The sequence below is a fragment of the Orbicella faveolata genome, unplaced genomic scaffold, assembly GCF_042242905.1.
Source record: "Orbicella faveolata isolate gen_17 unplaced genomic scaffold, um_ofav_v1 contig_47, whole genome shotgun sequence".
Lineage (NCBI taxonomy): Eukaryota > Metazoa > Cnidaria > Anthozoa > Scleractinia > Merulinidae > Orbicella > Orbicella faveolata.
The window spans coordinates 18154940-18177461 of record NW_028301577.1 but is presented as its reverse complement, the minus strand read 5'-3'; the positions used below and the strand labels follow the sequence as shown (position 1 = coordinate 18177461).

Genomic DNA, 22522 nt, shown 5'->3' with positions numbered 1-22522 from the left:
GCTGTCGCATATTTGTTTGCACTTAATCAAAGCCCAAGAGGTGGTTTCGTTTTCAACCTCGCTCTACCATATGATTATAATAAGTATGAATCTGGTACAGTTACGATTGCATACATTTTATTTTTCATTTGCAGTTCCTGGGAAATTGCTGTGGGTGAACGTTCGTTTAGCCATTGCCATTTTGACTCTTTTTTCACGATATATTTTACAATACGCTGGTAGCAGCTTGTATAATTGTAGAATTACAGACGAGATATTATTTCGTTGAAATATTTCAACAGCCCTTTTATGTTGCAGCTTGCACGCGAGTTAGATCTCTGCTATTTGGAATGCTGTCTTCTGTCGTTCGAATCATTCTGCGTGCGTTCTTGTTAACTCACGTCAACCTTGTTCAACTTATGTAGGTTCTCTTGATGGCATTTTCCACAACATTCGGTGCTTTGTCCGCCACAGCCATCTTTGTTATCCATGTTTGAGTGTATATTTTCTGAGGATAGTTTTTCAGTGTGTAAGTTCTTTCTCCTCCTACTTATAGACACCTGTCTGTTATTTTCATTATTCACGGTCCACGGACCCAAGCTGACATTTGCGTAGAAATCCATTGGATAATCCCGTTGCCATTCAATCTCTTCAAGTACAACTGACGCCTGTTGGGTCGACATAAAACTCTTAGTCAGAGCGGGTACTCCTTAATACAAATTGCTACAGATTTCCTTCTGAGAATTTGCTAGTACACGTACAATGCATTTCCACAATGTATTTTCATTCTCTGCAGAATTTATTTTCACTTTCATCGCCTGAAAAGCGAGAATTCTTTGCCTGATTTTCCAAATTTTTTCCATCGAAACACTCAAACCGTCAACTTGTGAAATTCGAATCAGATTATTTAAGTCAACATTGAGCCTTCTTTAGTTCGTAGCAGCACAACTTGTACCACAAGCTGAGCTTTGATCTAGATAAATCGTCAAGTTGTTGTCGGAAACAGACTGCAAACAAGAACCTCTGTCAGTCATCCACTTCAACCGCCAGTGTCGTCATCTTCCCAAGCGGCCGACATAACAATTTTTCCTACTACTTACATTTGGATTGGTCAGTAAGAAAAATCAATAAACATATTAACGTCACGTCACCTTCTGTCACGCGCTTCTCAGAAACAAGCTTAAGACATGAACTGCAATCCAAGATGGCGACTGCTCGTCCAGTCACCTACTTGGGTCTCACTGTCAAGGTGTGCCCATAGTGGCAGTGAGTAATGGGCTACGAAAATGTAATTGCTGGTAACGAGACGTTAATCGTAAGTTGAACTTATAAAATCGGAGAGCAAAGTAATTAAAAAAAACAAACGGTTGATTTACCTCGTAAGGTGACAGGAGAGGTTTAGGAAAAGCGTAACCCCAATCGATGGACAGTCGTGGACATGCCACCTGTACCCATCTGTTAAAATGATAAGATGGAAGATTAGTTCCATTAAGTAACGATGGCTTGATTATCTTAAGGAGCTACGTCACGGTTTGCACATCCTGAAAAGTTCGTCGTTTGCAATCCGTGTTAATCGTCTCCATCCTTAACCATCCTTGTTCCTTTATGGTTTGTTATTATCTCTTTGGTGTTTTTCTATCTTAGTAAACTACTTTTTTCAGTTTTTCTTCAATTTAAAGGTAATTTTGTACATAGCCAAAATAACCCAGATACCGTGACTGAGCTGCTACGTAACTATAACTATTTTCATGAGTACCACCAAGAGAAAATGAGCGACTCATTTTCCCCTCATTTTCTCTTGGTAGAACAGGTTGCACTGTTAGGTTCTGCACTTTGGTCGGGTTGGTAAACAAGAGGAAATTCTGATAAATGGATACGAAATGATTGCGCAACAGCTCTGTGAAAAGCTATTCTACCGACAAACATTTAAGTGGTAAAGAAGTAACTTCACAGGGAAGGAGCTGTGTAATTAAGGAAATAACAGGGGTTTGGTCAGAGTAACAGAAAAGATAGTTACCTTTGCCTAATGCACCTACACTGTAATTGAAGAAATAGGCCAATGAAGCGTTTTGCTGTCTGGCTCAAAACACACATTAGCACCTCTCTGTCTTGTGTTCCCTTGAGTACCCCTGACGGGGTGTTCATCAAAGTGTTACCTAGTTACGAACTTCACCTCATGACGTTAAGTCGACGTAAAATCGGTCAAATACTCGCGCTATTGCCCAATTGGAAAAGAAGAATCGCAAAACCTTCGGCTACCTCAACGAAGATTCGCTGAAAACTACAATTGTGTTCCTGACTGAAAAAATGGTCCTCTATTACCTTCATCTCTGTTACGACTGTGGCTAGTGCAAGAATCAACAGCAACTGTCCTCTATGTAGATAAATAATTCGACAATTCAACACTAAAAGAAACTTACGCATCAACATCTTCAAACAAACGAAGTTTATCCGGGAAAATTTCAGACATCAACACAATCACATACTCAAGTCCTGCCTTGATAAACCTCTGTTCCAAATTCTGAAAATGACAATCGTATAATAAATAATTTAGTTAGAAATGCCTTCTTTGTTTAGGGGTTTCAAACGTTAAAAAGTTAACAAGTTAATCTTTATTCTTGTAGGCTTCTTAACACCTCCATAATAAGCGCTCTGACCCTGTCTCTGTTTTCATCGCAAAAAGTACTTTCTTTTTAACATTCACATTAAATTCCTTTACGGAGAAACATTGCCATTTCATTCCCCTTAATGTGCTTTATTTTTGAAAATTGCCCCATTCAATTCGTATTAAACATGCGCGAGTTCATTTGAAATACGCACTTTTCCGGAAACACATTTATTGACATCGGTACATTTTCTGTTAATAATATTTTATTCCAGTTTAAGTTGGCGAGCAATACGCCCAGAGGTTGTAGCTACTTAAAATGTAATTTAATCTTTTACGTAACCCAAATTCGCAATTAGCCAATCAGAAGCCGCGTCTACTGTCCTGATATCTTGCGATATCAAGTCACTGACTTGATGCGGCTGCGATATCATAATCACTTGACCGAAAATTTCGGTACAGTAAATACCTAATCGTACCTTTTTGGTACACTTCGGCGGCATATCAGACTCGTGTGGTCTCGCCAAAATACGAACCAGGGCTCGAAGAAACTCGCCCGATATGCTGCCGAAGTGTACAAAAAAAGTACGATTAGGTGTAAAAACTTCACATATGAAAAACTTAAACAAACAGAATATTTGCAAAACATAACCACAAAGCCTCTTAAAATAAAGGAACTACTGGTCACTACTGTACCTCTAACACCTTTGGACTCCCTTGTCTCCCTAATGTGCTGAGAATAAGTCCAAATTTCCTGGCCTTTGATGCGGTACTTATGGCTTCTTTTCTAGCTTTAAACATGGCTTCAATATCGTAATATTCTCTGGAAAATACTTTACTGTATGGATCGTACCTGTGAAACGGGAATAAACATTATCATGCAATGATGAATGCATGGTTGCCGCAGACATCCTTTTCAAAATTCCCTGACTTGTCCCTGATAAAAATATTAAAATTTCCCTGATCAAAAAAACACAAAATGTCAGATATAGTAGCGGCTTCTAGCGTGAACGTACAGCCGCCCTAATTTCTACTCGTTCATTAAGACGGATGAGTTTTCAACAAATTTTCCTTCTTCTTTTAGGAAAGTGACCCCAAATGTTTCTTCCAGCCTTCAATGGTATTAAATCAGCCGTATTAAATTATTTCAATTACCCCTGACTTTTCTTCAAAATGTCGATTTTCCTGCCTCAGAATAAAATTCCCAGACTTTTCCCTGACCTTGAAGAATTTTATTTTTCCCTGGCCATTTCCTAACCTCTGGCAACCCTGTGAATGACACAACGTTCTGTTGACAAGCCAAACAAGCCTTGGGTTCTTCATCATTCCTTTTTCAGTCTGTAGCATGGATAGACCATTGCAGGAGTATTGTTATTGTTACTTGATGGAATGCTAGTCCAGCAACCCTCCCTCCCGCCTCCCCCTTCCCCTTCGCCTCCGCCTCCCCCTTCCCCTTCCCCTCCCCCCTCCCTCCCAACCAATTCTTTGCAATACACAGTAATTACAGGCCGGACTTCCCTAGCGATTCGACAGTACACGGCTATACTTTATATTATATTATGACCTCGAGATTTCCATCTTGCATAGAAATCGAGAGCGAATAATCTAATTGTTTTAGTGTAAACATATACTAGTTGTTCAAACACTTATCTAAATCCTCTTCACAGACACTTCGAAAACGCAAAGAGGCGACCATCATTTTGTTAACAACCGCACACTGCTAAGCTACTGACTATTTTAAGAGTCATCTTTGTTCATTTGTTCATTGAGATGTCATCAGAAAATTCTACCTCTTGTACTTTTAAATTGAAGATATGAGTTAGAATAATTTATCTTGAATTCTTTTTTTTTTTTTTTTTTTTTAAAGAAATACCATCTGGAGCAACCAAATGTGGCATGGCACTACTCCTTGACTATTTTTAAGTTTCGTACCTGTACGCTGGTATAGACGGGTTAGCAATCATTACAGCTTCCAGATGAAACCTTCCATCTCCAAGATAACTAAAACGATGAAGAATACTGGTCAGTGGCTTCAATAACCTAACATCTGGGTCAGCAGGCCACAGAAAATGGAAATTTGCAGGTCACAAAGCTTGGGAACCTCACGATAAATGTATGACCTACATTACTTGCACAAAATGTTGGACGTTTTATTTTCGGACACTTTTTATCTCATTTCGGACAAATTTCAGACAAAAATTTAGGACACTTAGCTACCGCAAATTTACGGATACAAAACACGAATTAGACTGAAAAAACATCAAAAGATGTTAGTTTTACTGCACTGTCAAGGTTTTACAGATAAACCGACAAGAAAATAACACAAATTCTATCAAGCCGCTACGTATGTCAAGTCGTGTCTCAACTAGAGTTCACTCCATAAATCCCAGAATAAAGGAAACTTAGCACTTTGGAACTACTTCAAAGTTTTACATTGTTCTGTTAATATTTCAGAAGCTTGAAAATTTCCAACGATTTTATTTTCGGACACTTTTTGGGCTCGAAATTAACATTTTTGGCAAGTAATGTCAGTGTAATGTACATTGTCCTAGCTGGAAACCCAGAGAGCTGTTTCGCTATCATGGGAGAAAAATAATTATTGCTTCTAAAGTGAAGGTTTGAACATTGTACAGATCTTTTTTTCTTTTTTAACCACATTTTCAACAGTTTGAACGTGACTTGCTTGGTATGTCTGTTTGTAGCACTGACAGCAATTGGCAACGTTTCTCGGATCATGCATAAAAAGTTCATCAATGTGGTACAAGGAAATGGAACATGCACTTGAATTAATTGAGGATGACGGAAGTTTCTGTTAAAACATGTTTTATACACTCAAACGTTTTGTCGTTTTCTTAAAATTCTTAACATGCAATAATAAATGTTAAAACTACTACAAAATGTACAGAACTGCATTTGAAGGGAATCTGGGGAGTCTCACAATCATTGCTACATGTAATTATATTGAAGAATGCAAAACAACTTGAGGAGTACAGGCCAGGGGTTTCATTAAGGGTCGGACATCGGGGAAAATCGACTGGCTATGAGGACGATTTTGCCCATTCCAACTGGTTTGACCATCTAGAGGAAAGTTTTCTCGTAAAGGAGTTCAGATAAATGTAAAATGTAATTTTTGTAAATGTAATGTAAATGTAAATGTAAATGTAAATGTAATTTGTTTACCCACGGAGCACCAAGGAGTTCACAGAACTCGTTCAGAAATGTCCGTGCATTCAAGGATCAAATTGGAATTTGAGAAATAACCCTTCTGCTGATTTTGTTAAGTGAAACCCATGCAAGTCACTTGAAACAATCTTGGAATGTTGTTAATTCTAGGCAAATGAATGGTTATGAGTTTGACTGTACAGCTGTAAACTGTACTTCTATAAAATTTGTATTTCAGTTGATAAATGTTACTAAGCCTTTCAATAACATGCGGACTCTAAAATTCAAAGTTCAACCGACGAATGCGTCTTTCGCTACCGTCAATCAAATATTCGGCGGCTCTTTCCAGCTTCTGACTACTGCCGAGTGTGCGATGATCAAATCGAATCGTTGAGCACAGTTCAGACAACATAGTCTGAAGCTGGGAGGAGCCGCCGAACATTTGATTGACGGTAGCGAAAAACACATTTGTCGGTTGAGCTTTGAATTTCAGAGTCCACATGTTATTGAAAAGCACAGTAATAAGGCTTACAGTGCAACTTGCACAGCCCTTTGAATTTCAAGCCAGAAATGTGAAGATTCTCCTCAAAATCTTACATGAAAGCATCTTTGTCTTTTATTCTAGGAGCTGTACAGCCAAGAATCTCTCCAGGTGACAAGGGCTTACACTGTGGAATCTCCACCTTGTAGTCTTTACACAAATCTTTATACACGGCCTGCATGATCAACACAAAAAGAATGATTACACTTAATCAAGAAAAGCATCACTGAAATTCTGTATGAACGAGCATGCAGCTTTGCATTCAAATGGAAAAATGGAATTTAAAGGGCGCTGAATGTGTGGTTCTAGAAAATATCCACACAAGTACCATTAACAGGAGATTGGAAGGGGGAGGCCAAAAGGACAGTGATCTTCTGAGTAAAGGGTTGGGGGGGGGGGGGGGAGGGTGGGGTTTTCAAACCCAATAACCCTTCATGGGCAGGGTATGGATATTTTTCTGGAGCAACACAAAATTTCAACTTGTGTGAATACAGTTTGATTTTCATTCCAAAATGCCAGAAGGAATTCACAGCCACCAATTTTCTAAAATGTTAAACGACTGATTCATACAATCAAATCTAACAGTTGACATACCTGAAGAGTTGCCACAAATTGTATCGTGCTCACTATCGCCAATGATGTCCCAGCTTCAAAGTTATACCTAACTGTGTCTACGAAATGGCTGGCATCCAGTTTGATGTCCACAAATACATATAACATCTTGATTCCTTTTGTAGAGTCAATTGGAACTGTGAAGAGAGAAAAAAATATTTTTAACTATACTATTTATTACATTTTTATCTAATGCTAGCTTACACCTTGTCTTATCCCTAGTAGGAGCACTAAGGGTACTACATACATGTACCTATTCTAACTAGTATTCTCGGATAAGGACTATAAATCGACGGCCCCATCTCCTGCATCTTCAGTGTTACATGGGCAGTGGTTAGCAGGGGATGTTAAAGAACCCACAAACTTAACGCAAAGAGTAGGGCACAAAGTTCTCAGTGTTGTGGTCTGGCCTTGTCTCACAGGTTGGCGCTTCACGTGGGGTTTATCTCATAGCACCTTTCCCCCTGGGACAGAATTGTCCAGGAAAAATTGCTATATGTCTATGTCAACTGTTAAACACACACACAAAAAAATGTTAAATTTTGCATTTTATATCCAACAAACCCATACCAAGACTTTGTAAGAATAAGTTTGCAACTCAGTAGTAATTTCCTCATCAGTTTGTACATGTATTCAATCAGATGACCAGAGTCATTCCTTCCATGTGGGAGGACTGTTTGAATTTGCTGCAATTCATATTACATCATCATACCAGTCATTGCCTTATAGAGTGATGAATGGAAAAATCTGAGACTAACCGAGACACCGAGACCCTTGTTTAAAAATCTGAGACTGCTCAAGACAAGCAATTTTAGACTGTGATATGAAAGAAACACAGAAAAATAAATCTTCACGACTAATTTTATGAACAAGTTCTATCTAGTCCAACCTATGTAAATAGATTTCAATCTTAAATTTTACACTTATATCCTCTTAGTTATTTGTTGAAGGTATTTTCTCAATTTTAGTTCTTTTATTTTGGCTTTCTGTGTTATGCCTGCAAACTAGCTGGTGAGTTTTCTCACAAAAGCTAAGTGTATATACACAATAAACTTACTTACTTACTTAAATGCTTCCAAAATTTTGAGATCAAATCAAGTTTCAGAGACCAAAGACTTTCTAGGTATTATTTTCCACCCCTTCCAAGATTTCAAGATTAAATCAAAACTTTCAGGGACCCAAGATTTCCTAGGCCACCCCTGGTGAATAACACAAATAAATTAGAACTACAACTATAGGCCTCACCCAAGCAACTATGACCATAATGGACCATGAGGTCACATCCTAGTGCCCTAGCAGTGAAGTCATCAACACAGCATGCACCATATGTGACATCTCCCATGATAACCGTATCACAGCCTGTGAATCTGACACAATCATGCCATTAGTAATTTATGGTGGTAAGCTTTAGATGACTTTGATTGTTAAGGCCGGAGAAGAGAATATGTGTCACAAGAGTCAAGATTTTTCTCATGCCAGCACTAAGACACAGAACATACCAGGTACAACTGATCAACAGTTTTACTGAAAGGAATTTGTAGTAATATATCAAACACAAAAGACCGTGTTTGACTGCATTTTGAAACACTGAGAAAAAAGTTGAAAATATGTAAAACATATAGCGGAGTATTTTTGACGAACTTTCAGGTGTTTGGAAATGTGGTCAAACGCTGTCTTGAGTGTTTGATATATCTTCTCAATCGAAACTAAAACTAAGGAGAAAATGGAGAAACAAAATCATAAAAATTGTTGCTAATTAAGATCAGATATCCAAACACAGTCACCGTCATGATTTCCTTTGTTTAAATTTGATGAATTATTAATGAGTTTGAGAAAGTACATTATTAATAATACATGTACTCAGGTGTGAAGGCTAAAAATGATTATAGAGGAGCCACATTAATTTGGCAATTGATGGGTGACAAAAATCTGACCATTTTAACAGGTTGGCTGGTTTCAAGGGATTCATTAAATGGAGAAATTAGGGGTAACCTGAAAACAGTGATCCCCGGTCCACGGACCCCCACAACGGACCAGGTTCACAGACTACCCTACGGACCCCCTCTACGGACCACCCTAAAATAGTGTAAAAATTAGGGTATCTAAAAGATAGTACTGCTGTGGGACATTCTGTTGATAGTGACATATTTAACGCAGTAATTCATCTATCTGCGTGTTCCAAGATTTACTATAACCTTTATTTCTTAACTGAAGTAGTGTCAAATCGTGGTGTGTAACTTAAAATCTGTCCTTGAATGCATCAATTCTTAAAGTAGTGTCAAATCGTGGTGTGTAACTTAAAATCTGTCCCTGTATGCATCAACTTCATGCATGATGACGCATCGATGGTGAGCTGTAACAAGGGCCGGGATAAAAAAGCACATAGTGATCTGAACTTTTTTCGGACAGAAAACGACACACATCAACCTCCCCTTTACCAGATTGTGAAAACCGAAAGATGTGGAAATTGTTGGAGCAGAAATCTAACTTATAGATTATGTACTTGTATGCATTAAATATCTCTAGAATGTTGACAGACTGTGTCGAGGATGCGTGCATCGCGATGTGTGAAAATGCTAAAACTTTAACTTAAATTCATGTTTGGATGAAAAGGAATAGATCACAGCATCTATGAAATTAGCGTGTTCTACGGTTTTCGTTTGTTTTAATCATTCTACAAGCTTTAGTAACGACGATTTCTCTTCACTTAAGAATTCGACCAAGGAGGCGAGACTGCTAAGAAATGACATACTAAGTTTAAAATTAAGATGTCACAATTGATCGTCGAGACTTACAAACTTTCACATACTACATTAAGAACAAAAGGAAGATTTGTAAAAGTCAAGCACGATCTCCTTCACATCGTTTTAAAATACAGGTAAATCAGAGCAAAACATAACTACTATTAAACCTTTCTCACTGGAACCTACGCGAAAAGATGGAGTCACATCTTCGTGTTGATCGTGGCGCAATGCACTTTAGTAAAAAGTGGCGCAGTGCACCCTGGTTAAATGCAATGCATTCTGGTAAAAAGCGATGAATTCGAGAATTTGTGCTCCCTTCTACATATTCTTCTTAAATCCTGATTATGTTGCTGCTCGTTTGCTACGCTCGTTCCGCAGCAATAATAAATAAAGATTTCACTTATGGGTTGTCCAATAGATTCAGACTCGTGTTCGTGATTTTTCGAGTGTTACACTGTGCAAATGTAACAGACTTGGGTTTTTAACACCCCATCCCCCCTCTCAAAAAAAAAATGCCTAACAGCTATTTTCAGCATAAGGACATGCCGATGGTAAGAAGGAAAGTTCTTATCTTCCATTCGTGGCTCAATCTGGCTATGGAAGATATATTTTCAGGCTGTTTATTCTTGGTTGTATCTGTTATTCTGCTGAGCAAATTGTGAAGCCTGGAACGAGTTCACAAACCCATGGGAGAATGGGCTGAACAAAATGGCAGAGGAGAAAGAACACAAATTTTGAGGCTTACTGGAGGCTTCCCTGTACATGTCTTTCGTATACTTTATGGCCACAGCAAAGGAAACAATATGTGAATCCAGGTCTGTTTCATTTGCACAATGTAACTTTTGAAATTTCACTGTCATGAGTAATCCATTAGACAACCTGTAACTGAAGTATTTATTTATTTATTATTTTTGTCATATTTTGGGGGGTGTTCCGTAGAGGGGGTCCGTAGGGGGAGTCCATGGACCGGTCCACAGGTAGTCTGCGGACCCGGTCCATAGTGGGGGTCCGCAGACCGGGGGTCAGTGTTTTCAGGTTACCCAGAAATTAGAGCTTTTGCTCGGGCCACTCAATAATGAGTTGGCTTGGAGAGCCCCCTTAAGGGAGTAATCCACTCTATGAGGTAATAGTTCACTTATACAATGCAAATGAATGAGTGCCTTACTTTGCTGCTGATAAGCTACTGTCAATTGACCATAATGGGGCAAAAGTTATTGACAGACATGACTCATGATCTCTTTTGCATCAATAAGAACCTCATGGTTGGTGCGCTCGACTCCGGAGCCAGCGGTCTACGTTTGAGCCCTGACCAGGGACATTGTGTTGTGTTCTTGGGCAAGACACTTAACTCTTATGGTGCCTCTCTCCACCCAGGTATATATAAATGGGTATTGGTGAATTTAATTCTGGGGGTAACCCTGCAATGGACTAGCATCCCACCAGGGGGGAGTAGAAATATTCCTAGTCGCTTCATGCAACTGAAACCGGGTTAAGCTCTGGCCTGATGAGCCACTTGACTCGTATGTAGACTTAACTTAAATTACAGGTTAATCACTATTAATAGCAATAGATATAAATATAATATAGATAGGACCCTGCACATGCTCTGATTGGTCAAAAACCCATGTTTTATCAGAGTTTATAATAAAGTTTCCATATAACGCGCACTCTGATTGGCTGAAATAGCGTGCTTTATCAGAGAGCAGAGCATGGGTTGAGCACAGGTTGATAACAGTAAGCTGGCTTTCAAATGTTTGCTTCGGAATTTTGACAAATTTGACCCAAATTAAACATCCCCTGTGATTCAGACAAATGCAATGGAAACGAGCTCTATGTCTACAGTAAATATGGCTCACAGAGACCATTGTTAGCAACAGTAGTGTGAAAACTGTACTAAAATAACAAGTTTTGCTAGACTCCCGCAGACAAAACACGTAGCAAAATAAACAAATTCTCAACCTAACCAGTGCTTCGATAAAAGACATTATATTTGTTACGAAGTTGGATTATACTTAAAAAGTAAAACAATGACAGAATACAACAACTGAGCTGTCTCTGTTTATGATGAGAAGCTTTATTTTTGTAAAAATGCTCAATTGCTCAAAACAACACTTACATGCACTGTAGTAACGCTTGCTCTCTGGTCATCTCAGCGAAGTGAACCGATCAGTGGTCAGCTCAAAGCTAGCTCTGGTATTCTCCTCTTAGTCTGTCTACCTTTTACGCTAGTTCGGGCGATCTTGCTGCAAGCAGCTGCAAGCCGTAAATAAGTGTAGCTCCTTTCAAATTCAACTCAACATTTTGCATTTTCATGCGCAAGCTTTGAGCTTCTGGTTTCGTAATCTCCATTGGAAAAGTGCACATTTTCATGAGCCACAATATGGCCGGATTCCTCTGAACTGACAAACCTTTACCTGCCTTTAGATTCTTATTTGAAAATTAACTAAAAAGCAAACTTTGAAGGCATTGTTCTTCTCTCAAAAGCCGCTCGAAACTACTCGAAACTGAAAGCTTAGATGAAGTCCAGTTTGTGATTGACAGTTGTCGCTTTGTTAGCCAATCAAATTACTTGAACAATTCTGTCAAGGATTGTGATTGGCTTATTTTAGCGTGCTTTATCAGAGAACAGAGTACAGCTGATGCCACTTGGAAAATAAAGTTTGGCTTGAAAATTCAGCAGAATGCGTGGGGATATTATTGGATTCTTTATCATAAGACAAATAAAGAAGCCTTGACTGTGCTCTGTTCCGTTGTAAAGCACTTAGGAAGCGGTAGAGCACTCAAGAAGTGGGGAAAAACACTCGACTTCGTCTCGTGTTTTCCCCTACACTTCTTTCGTGCTCTATCACTTCCTGCGTGCTTTATGACAGAACAGAGCACAGTTGAGGCTTCTTTATTTGTTAAATAAAACATAGATAAGTGTGCAGGGATCACGTTAACACAGAAACCGTGCATTTTTACGCAAAAAATCCTGAAAAATGCATTTTTAAAATTTTAATGCGTCCCAGGACACAACAGGCTACTTGGAAGACTTATCGCATTAGCCTTGACAGGTCAGTTAGATTCTGTTGTTTGAGAAACAAAGAAACTTTAAGAACGAATCGAAAAGGTCAGAAAATCGTGGTTGCCATATTGGATTTAGCAGAGTTGGAGACTGGTAACAATTACACATCCGGGACACTTGCATAAGCATCCGCCATTTTGAATTGATTTCTCGCTCGAAGAAACACATGTTGCGTATTCAAGTGATAATGACAACCGGTGGTAGGCAGGGCAAATTTTTGGATAAATGGCTGAAGGAATTTCATTGGCTCCAGACCAGAGGTACCGGAGGTGATTTATTAATGCTTTGTAAGGATTGTTTAAAAGCTGGAAAGAAGAACACGTTCACGACTGGATGCCAAAATTTCCAAAGATCTGCACTTGTACAGCACATGCAACAGGTTGATCATAGAAGTACAGCTAAGGTTTTGCAACAACAGCAGCGTTTTAAAGCAGCGAGTGACAATGCGAGGGCAAAAGAAATCTTCAAAGAGCAGCGTCGTCGCAGAAAATAGAGAAGCCTTAGTGTCCCTGTGCCCATCTTTCAGTTGCCCCTTGTTTCATTATGAAATGTCAATGTGTCTAAGTTGAAATATTTGTAATTGGAATTAAATGGTTTATTTGCTATTCATTTGAAAAGCAACAAGTTTTCTTTTGGAGGGCTGTCAAGATAATTATTTGGACCCACAAAAAAAGCTAGGGACCCATATTTGGCCAGATATATGGGTCCCTGGACCCAGACTGAAAAATCCTAGCGCCATCCCTGGTGTGTTTTATTGTTTTTCACCACATTACTTCTATATAAAGCAAATGAAGAAGCCCAAGCCGTGTATTACACTGTGATAAAACACTTTGGACATTTGAGAACACTCGAGAGATGTGGAAAACACTTGCCTGCAACATGTTTTCTACATTTCCCTCGTGTTCTCAAATGCCTGTTGTGTTTTATCACAGTGTAATACATGGCTTAGGCTTCTTTATATGTTAAATAAACAACAACAATATTAGCTTGCACTGGTTCAGTTTACCTTTCCAAAATGTCTGCTATAGTGCAAGCAAACAGGAGAAGTCCTTCAGGGAACTGTAATGCCACTATGTGAACAAAACAAAACAGGTTGACTTGTAAATTGTGTTGATGTGTAAATTGTAAATATAGATCATTAGCTATAAAAAAGCAATAATCATGCAACACTAAATCTCTGTAAACATTGTGGATAATCTTATAAATGAAGAAGCTAGTCATAAAAGGGGATAAGTGACGATTTTGGTTGCTTTTCTTTTTTCTTGCTCCAAATTAGCTGAATTTTTGCATGTGGTCTTCAATGTAATAGAAAAACGTGTTCCTGTATTTTTGCCGCTGGTTTTTGCTTCGCTTTATAACAACGCCGCTAGGAAAACCAAGTGGTTTTTTGCATATGCAATATCCTGAAAACGAAGCAAAGTTTAGCGGAAAAACTACGGGACATTGCTAAACATACCTAAACAAAACTCTATGCGAAATTTGGAACGTTTTCGTCAAAGTTCACTTTTGATTAAAATACCTAACGCCCTTTTCCCGCCGAGGCTGCAAATAAATGAAGCCGGGCCTTTGTTATGATAAACAGAGCCGATCCTTTGTTATAATAACCAAGCCAAGCCTTTGTTATAAGTCGAAGTCTCGCCTCGGTTTATCATAACAAAGGATCGGCCTGCCGCGACCGTGGGGACTTTGTCTCACTTAGAAAGCAGCAAAATGTCAATTTCACGCAACGTATAAGCTCAAAAATGTTAATTTTAGGTCAAAGAAGGTTTAAATGTTGATTTCACGTTAACGCGTGACGGCAAGGAGGTTGATTTCACTTAGAAACAAGCAAAATGTCAATTTCACGCAACGCATAAGCTTAATGATGTTGATTTCAGGTCTAAATAGGTTAAAATGTTGATTTCACGTTAACGCGTGACAGCAAGGAGGTTGATTTCTCTTAGAAACCAGCAAAATGTCAATTCCACGCAACGTATAAGCTCAAAAATGTTGATTTTAGGTCAAAAAAGGTTTAAATGTTGATTTCACGTTAATGCGTGACAGCAAGGATGTTGGTTTCACTTAGAAACCAGCAAAATGTCAATTTCACGCAACGCATAAGCTTAATGATGTTGATTTCAGGTCTAAATAGGTTAAAATGTTGATTTCACGTTAACGCGTGACAGCAAGGATGTTGGTTTCACTTAGAAACCAGCAAAATGTCAAGTTCACGCAGCGCATAAGCTCAATGATGTTGATTTCAAGTCTAAACAGGTTAAAATGTTAATTTCGCATTAACGCATGACGGCAAGGATGTTAATTTCACTTAGAAAACAGCAAAATGGTAATTTCACGCAGCGCATAAGTTCAATGATGTTGATTTCAAGTCTAAATAGGTTAAAATGTTGATTTGACGTTAACGCGTGACGGCAAGGATGTTGGTTTCACTTAGAAAACGGCAAAATGGTAGGAGCCCATGATGGGCTCCTGAAAATGGTAATTTCACGCAACGTATAAGCTCAAAAATATTGATTTCAGGTCAAAAAAAGGTGTAAATAAAAATAAAATGAAACAAATAAACATTTCAATAAGCACTTTTCCAAATACGGCAACATCTTAAATGGCTAAAAAATCACGAGCTAAAACATAGTTTTCGACAAACGCGATCGTAGCTTTATGTCACGCACTGCCATAACTTCCAAGTTCAAAATGCGCTGGTACCTCTTATGCCTGATGAGGATAACAACTTTGGTGGCTGTTTAGTTTTGGATTTAAGAATTCGATGACTCCATGTGAAAACGCTCTATAAATAGGGCTGACAGATTAACAGATTAACCCTTCTGCGCAACGTACGGGTCTCCATACATCTGCATGTCCCCTGATCCCAGAAGCTCAAAACACTACAAGTCATGCCGATTTGAAATAAAATCAACGCAAACTGGATCACAGATCTGTTACAATCGATCGCCACTTGCTGGCCATTATTATGTTTAAATCTAGTTAGCAGTTTGAGAAACGTCCACAGAACATAATTGCAATGCATGCCGGGAAGGGTCTTTACACCTCGTGCGCGGGAAAACATGGCGGTCAATACAAGACAAATTTTATAAGTCTAAAACCAGTTCTCGCTTTCCAAACTTTGACGCTAGCAATGCTTGGCAAATGGGCCACAACTCACCAGAGGGTATTTTTCTTGGGCAAGAACTGCTCTTGGACTTTGCTACCTGGCTCGATCTGACTTCGAACGCCGATAACACAATTATGGTATATCAGCTGCCTTCGAAGTTTCAGAACACGTTTTGATTCTTTAAAACGTGCTGATGACTTACGGGTTTATCGAGGCTTTATGATGCCTCTCAATCACCAGGCAGGCATACAAGGTACTTTAAAACAATGCTTAAGATATTAGTTGACAGAGCTCTAATGCGGCACATCTCTTTTTTGTTTGATGGCATTTCATTTGACGCTCGATCGATTCACGTGTTGTGTTCACGTCACAATAACCGGTGTAAACAATCCGTTCCCAGATTTCCGCTCTATATGCTGTGGGATTTGGTTTTGACTTCATACACTATAAACAGTCTGCCTGTTTGCTGTTCAACAAATGAACTCCTAAAGACATGGCTAGGAAAAGCCAAGTTTTTTGCCTACGTTTTAACTCGAAAACAAAGCAAAAACCAGCGACAAAAATACAGAACAACGTTTTTCTATTACATTGAAGACCACATGCAAAACTTCAGCTAATTTGGAGCAAGAAAAAAGAAAAGCAACCAAAATCGTCACTTATCCCCTTTTATGACTAGCTTCTTCAAATGTACATGGCACAGTTCCAGTTAATGAAATAATCACAGGCTTCTGTATACTCTGTATTGTACGATGAAGAATCATTTTTAATAAGCACAAAATATTTCATCTGATGGCAATTCTCTTTGAATTAACTATGTATGCTATTTAACAAATTTCAAATCAAGCATCATAATCATATTCATTGTCATCATCATCATCATTTCTTACTTGTCAGGCCGTAAATATGAGTAATACTGAGAAACCATGATCAAAACTGAGTACTCACTAGTTACATAAAATTCTCAGTTTTGGTTGCCAACAACCCTCAGTACTTGAGTAGTTGTATGAACATTGAGGTCTATACATGTACACGCCAAATAATGACTTATCTAACAGATACCTCAGAATTTATTTACCTCTTTTAGAGTTTGTTTCTTTGATCCTCCACACAGTCTTAAAAATTTCAAAATTGTAGTTGGGAGGTAACTGTGGTAAACAAAGACAGTCATACAGGTAAGACTGATTTATACATGACTGATTGACACATCTACATTCTTCAACTTACGCATAACACTAAGTCCGAACTTAGGCCATAGTGGTCAATATACCAACATACCAGGATTTTACCATGGATTCTGTAGCATGAATTGAAGTAATGCACATTTTTATGAAGCTTTTAATGGGCGATTCCAGAAAATATCAATACCTATACCACGGACGGCTCTTAGGATTTCCGAAGGGGAGGGGGAGTTTATGATTATGGAATTCTGAGGGCATGGGGGTATTTACGATTAGAAATCTGAAGGCATGGGGGGATTTCACTGGTGGGATTTCTGGAGTAAACAGAGTAGAGTGGGTTCCTTGAAAACGCTATTGTTGTGGACTTTTGTAGTTCGTAAATAAACCACGAACATATGACCACAGAAGCAGAAGACAAGCATCGATTGATCAGACACGTGTTTACACTCATAACTTATAGAAGTAAACGGTAAAACGTGGGTTTCACATTTACCTTGATGAATTTCTTGTCACATGAATAAAATCTGAAATTGTATCTTACTATGTACTTAACGCTTGCAAATTTCTTGTTACTCCCATCTCCCGTCCGATGAATGGCAAAAAACTTGCACCAGTCCCTCACTTCCAAGGAACGCCTGCCAGATCGAAGACTCAATGGTATTTTTGACCGCCGAAAGATTTTAACAGTCTGAATTTGAGCTATTTTGCTTTGTAAATGTCAAAACAACAAAAGAAAACAAAGAGGAGGAAAATTACCATAACTGGCGTTTATTTTTATAGCCAAATTCAGACTTAAAAAGGAGTTTGCACAGCCTGGCCACTCGCGGAAGGTTTTTCTTGTTGCTTAGGAGTAAAGCTTGTTGCCTGGCGCTGCTAGATCACAGCCTTGAGGAGGCATAAATTCATGTTCGTTTGTTCCTATAGGCATTGCCAAGTCGAAAATGTACTTCCAAAAGAAGCGGAAATTCCGAAGGGGAGGGGGAGTTCTCGATTATGGAATTCTGAGGGCATCAGGGGGTGGAGTAACGCATTCTGGAATTTCCGAAGGCAAGGGGGGGTTAAAACATGGAAGCTGTCTGTGGTTGGGTATGGATATTTTCTGGAATTGCCCAATAGGAAAAGTCACTTTGAGAACTATGTCGATTGCCCAGTAACATGAAGGTCAGTATAAACAAGAATAAGAATCCCTAAGGGGCACCAAGATCCTGTTTTGTGAACTTTTTTCACCACTAAGAAGTGCCAATCCTAAAACAACACATTATCTCACGTCATATTTTTTTTAGTTCAACACCCTAAGAGGAGCTTTTTGTACTGCAAAAGCTCCCGCTGTGGACCTTTTGAGACTGAACACCCTAAGAGGTACCAAAACCATGTAAATTTCCACTTGGTTTAAAAAAATTATAAGCAAAGGAAATGCTCCAAATATTCTTCACCTGCCTAACAGCATCCTGTAGCTCTGAATTGTGAAGTATCTCATCGGGAATTTGTCGCACAACTCGTCGGGAATTTGCACCAACCTCTGAACAACGATAGTAGTTTCCAAAGGAAAAAAAGAAACAGCAGATCAGATGATAACATGGTGGGGGTGAGGGGTGCGAATAAAAAAATGGAATGTCCCAATGCCCATATGGAAACATCTTCTTTAATAGTACATCAGGATGTGAGATGAGACTACGTGGGCCTGTTATCCCTTTAATTTTCAACATTAAATTCTAATACTTTCACCATTTCAACTGTTTACATTTCATATATGTAAAGGTTTAGGTTTTACAATTATTAAGTTAACATGACCTCCATGTCAATGACGTGAGAATCGTGACTATATGCACGTACGGGGTTTCTAGGGGAAAAAAATCAAAATTTACCTGCAAGTTTGTCTGTTTTCTGACCAGGATGGGACTTAGTTCCAACAAATCTTCTTCTGTTGCTGCTCTTGGCAGAAACACGGGTTAAACTCGTTTCCTTATTTTCCCCCGTTACTTCCGCCATGCTGTTTCTTTTCCGCTGACCATTCTGAGTCTCACTGCATGTAAGATTCCGAAGATATACTTCTTCCTCACAGGTTACCTCAACGCCAGGGTAAACCTCGATCCATAAATCCCTCGTAAACGCTCTCCTAGGGACAACTAGACGTACCCCGATTGTGCTCGTAAAATGCTGGAAAGTTGCCCACTGAAATGACAAAAAGTTGTTTAAAAAGTTGCCCAAAATCCAAAACGTTGCTACCTAAATTTCAAAAGTTGCTACCTAGGGACCGTTCATTTTTTATGAGGGAGGGGGGGCTGGTGGGATTTGGGAAGCACCATTTAAAAATCACATGACCCCCCCTCAGCTTACCAATTTTTTCACATGCCCCCCCCCTTACAGCGGTAATTTTTTGGGATGACCCCCCCCAAAAAAAAAATTGAACAAACAATATTTAGATTTCAACTTTTTTAATATTTCTCTATTATCCCCCTACTTCACGTTATTGTGCTCACTACGAAGGCAATATTTACAATCCCTATACTACAGAGAGCTGTTGTTTAAAAAACAAATCAAAAGAAAGAGAAGTCAATTTCGGATCTCCTAGTTATGGCTCGCCCTGAGCGTGTGGCATTTGGCCTCTCATTGGCATCTTCCTCATCTGAATTGATGAATGCAAGAATGACGTCACTTGAGTCATCTTCTTCCCCAGAGTCAATGGCATCACTGTCATACTCATCATTGTCACTTTCATCCGTTTCACTGTTGTCAGCACTTGCCCTGTTGTCATTTTGTGTCAATGTCCTGGCATTTCTCAGTGTTGGTTGGCCAGCTCTGAGAAGACTCTTCTGCTACAAGCATGAATGTCTTACAATTGCCTTTACTTTCTCACTCTTGCTGCTTTTCAAATGCTGCTTCAGCCCGAGGTGGTTCAAGTACTTGTTTAGTTCTGGAACACGTAGCGTTTTAAGCTTGGTTAGATCTTCGCACAACTCAGTCCAAGGATAATCCTCATATGATTTATCTTTTGCGTCCCTACTTAACTTTGCCTTTTCTTCTGCTCTCTTTTTCCTTTTAAATTCCAGCACTTCAAGATGCTGAAGATAATCCACCACAAACTTTGATTTGACAATAAACTTATCTGCAAATAGAGCAACGCTCTCTGGGTGAGATAAAACCAGCCTGCCACTTCCATGCTCTTTCTTCGCTTGGACCCTTGGCTGCCAATCATCTGGATCACGCCCGTCTTTTGGGGTCTTCTGGTAGGAGAGGTAGTGGTATTCCGGTAGGCAGGAATGGTCAGGAACTGGTTTAAGAAAAAGAAGCAATCTTTCTAAGTGCGGATGGCTGTTCAGAAAGGGCGAGTGAGTTTTCCATGCCAGGGTACCAGTTGAAGCCCAGTGATGGAACAAAACTGAACTTCTCCATCAAAGAGCACAGAGCAATGGCGGGAAAGTTGAATGTCATATTGAAAGATGTAAAGGAACACGATTCCACACTCTTTCAGTCCAATGGGCTTGCTTTAAAGCAGGGCGAAGAATTTTCCCACAGTTTTAATGTAAAACAGATCAAATGTATAGAAGCTAAGTTGACGAAGGTCACGCAGGACATGGAAGCACTAGAAAATAAGAAGAGCAATTATAACAGCATATTCAAGGGCATACTCAAACAGCACATCAACAAAAGGAGAAGGAAAAAAGAAAACCGCAGAAAGTCAAACGAAAGAAAGAGGAAGCGGACTGAAAACAACGTCCAACGAGTTTATGGAATCTGTGTTGGAAACCCGCTAGGAAATGATCTTCCACAATGCCTTGTGTACCCTCCTAGAGCGGCCGTCCCGGAAGAGTGTATTAAAGTTGAGGATGTTGCCACGTCGTTATTTAGAAGAGATGGGCCATACGTCGCACAGCTCTTGGAAGGGAATTATTTCACCAATGCTGCAAGAAGCAGAATCACCACCAACCTTGAGCAGGAAGTCAGAGATTATGTTTACACCTTCACGTACCCTGAAGAGAACACTCTGACGGAAAGCATTGCTGCTTCTTGCAGCATTGACGAAAGAGACTCCCATAGCAGCACAAGCGGCGACGAAGAACTCGACGACAGCGAAGATGAAGATGAGTGCCAGTGAAAGTTGCATTCGAAAATAACAGTGTTAAATACTTTGTTTCAGTATCTACAAATGCTTTTTGTCGCCAAACGTTTTTTTTAAAGCAGAAGGAAAGTTTGTAATAAATTTGTATCCTACCTTCTATGTTTATTCTATAGCAATTTTTTTGATATTCAGACATTATGCCATTTTAAAGTTTTACTAAAATATTTCACATGACCCCCCCTTTTTCCCTTATTTTTTTGGGATGGTCCCCCCTCGAAAGCCATTTTTTTTCGCATGCCCCCCCCCCCAAATCCCACCAGCCCCCCCTACCTTATAAAAAATGAACGGTCCCCTAAATCTCTTGATATTTTATATACATACATACATAAATATCTTTTTTATATTTTATCAATATTTCCTCACAATAATTGCTAAAATCGGTCTGGAAAAATAGCTTGAAACTTAGAGTTTCCCGCAAATATAGGCGAAATTTAAGCATACTAACGGAACAAAACACATGGTTTATTAGCAGGTTATGTGTTCAAACTTCAAACAGTTGATAAACATTCAAGAAATTCGAGTAAATAATTATTGAAGTTTTCTTTGAAATCGTTGACTTTTTCGTGTTTGATATGTGCTCTAACCCTATATTTTGCTCAAAAAGTTGCTCGGAAAGGCAAACATTTCTCGAGGTTGTTGTTGCTCCAAAGGCAAAAAATGCTCCAAAGTTGCCGAGCACAATCGGGACACACTTAGGGACAACTCGCTTACAACTTTATTTGGGCCCCAAGAATCAAAATATGATGAAAAATCAAACCGGCAAAACAAACAAATAGTGAATAATGGCTTTTTGCGATGAAATTTTTTATGAAATAAACTGCAGAAATTCTCTCGCGCTCATTGGCTAATTTTCATTGTCAATAAGCCGACAGAGATGAATTTGTAATTTATACGACGCGGCAACGAACAGAGCGGACAATTTGACAATGTTATGACGAAATTCATGATCAATAACAGGACAGACGCATGAAAAACACGTCAATTTGTTAATTCGCAATGTTTGTCGCTACTGTCGCTAAAATATTCGATTGCAAAATTGTTTATAGTTTTGCTCTCAAATTTATCCCACACTAAAGAAAAGTTACCGTCCTGAATTTCAAGTGAGCTTAGAAATTGAAAAGATTTCAGCGTAATTCAAGTGAAAATAGGTTTTGGCAATGAAATTATTATCGATTGCGTGTATTATTTACCAGGTTAACTAAAACGTGACCAGCCAGAGTTGTCCCGGGTAGTAGGGTAACCCTACCTGAAAAATTTTGCTTGTATAAAACGCGGGCTATCTTTGACCCTGTTGTTAGGGTACCCTAACACGAGGGTTACCTTACCTGCTTGTAAACAGGGCCTGACAGGGTTCGGGATAAATTATTTATGATGAGCCTCATTACTTGTTTAAATTCTTCGTCACACACGA

At 39.0% G+C, this 22522-nt stretch overlaps 1 protein-coding gene across 1 annotated transcript; it reads right to left on the bottom strand.

Moving 5' to 3' along the window:
- Positions 1-100: 100 nt before the first annotated feature.
- Positions 101-19065, bottom strand: LOC110041647 (2-(3-amino-3-carboxypropyl)histidine synthase subunit 1-like). Its single transcript, XM_089280282.1, has 12 exons — positions 18857-19065; positions 18425-18510; positions 16889-16958; positions 13714-13777; positions 8145-8266; positions 6882-7036; positions 6344-6462; positions 4517-4585; positions 3281-3437; positions 2400-2500; positions 1356-1434; positions 101-647 (listed from the first exon to the last, which is right to left on the bottom strand). The coding sequence occupies exons 1-12, from the start codon at positions 18978-18980 to the stop codon at positions 372-374; spliced, it is 1422 nt and encodes a 473-aa protein (XP_089136408.1). The 5' UTR covers positions 18981-19065; the 3' UTR covers positions 101-371.
- Positions 19066-22522: the final 3457 nt, after the last annotated feature.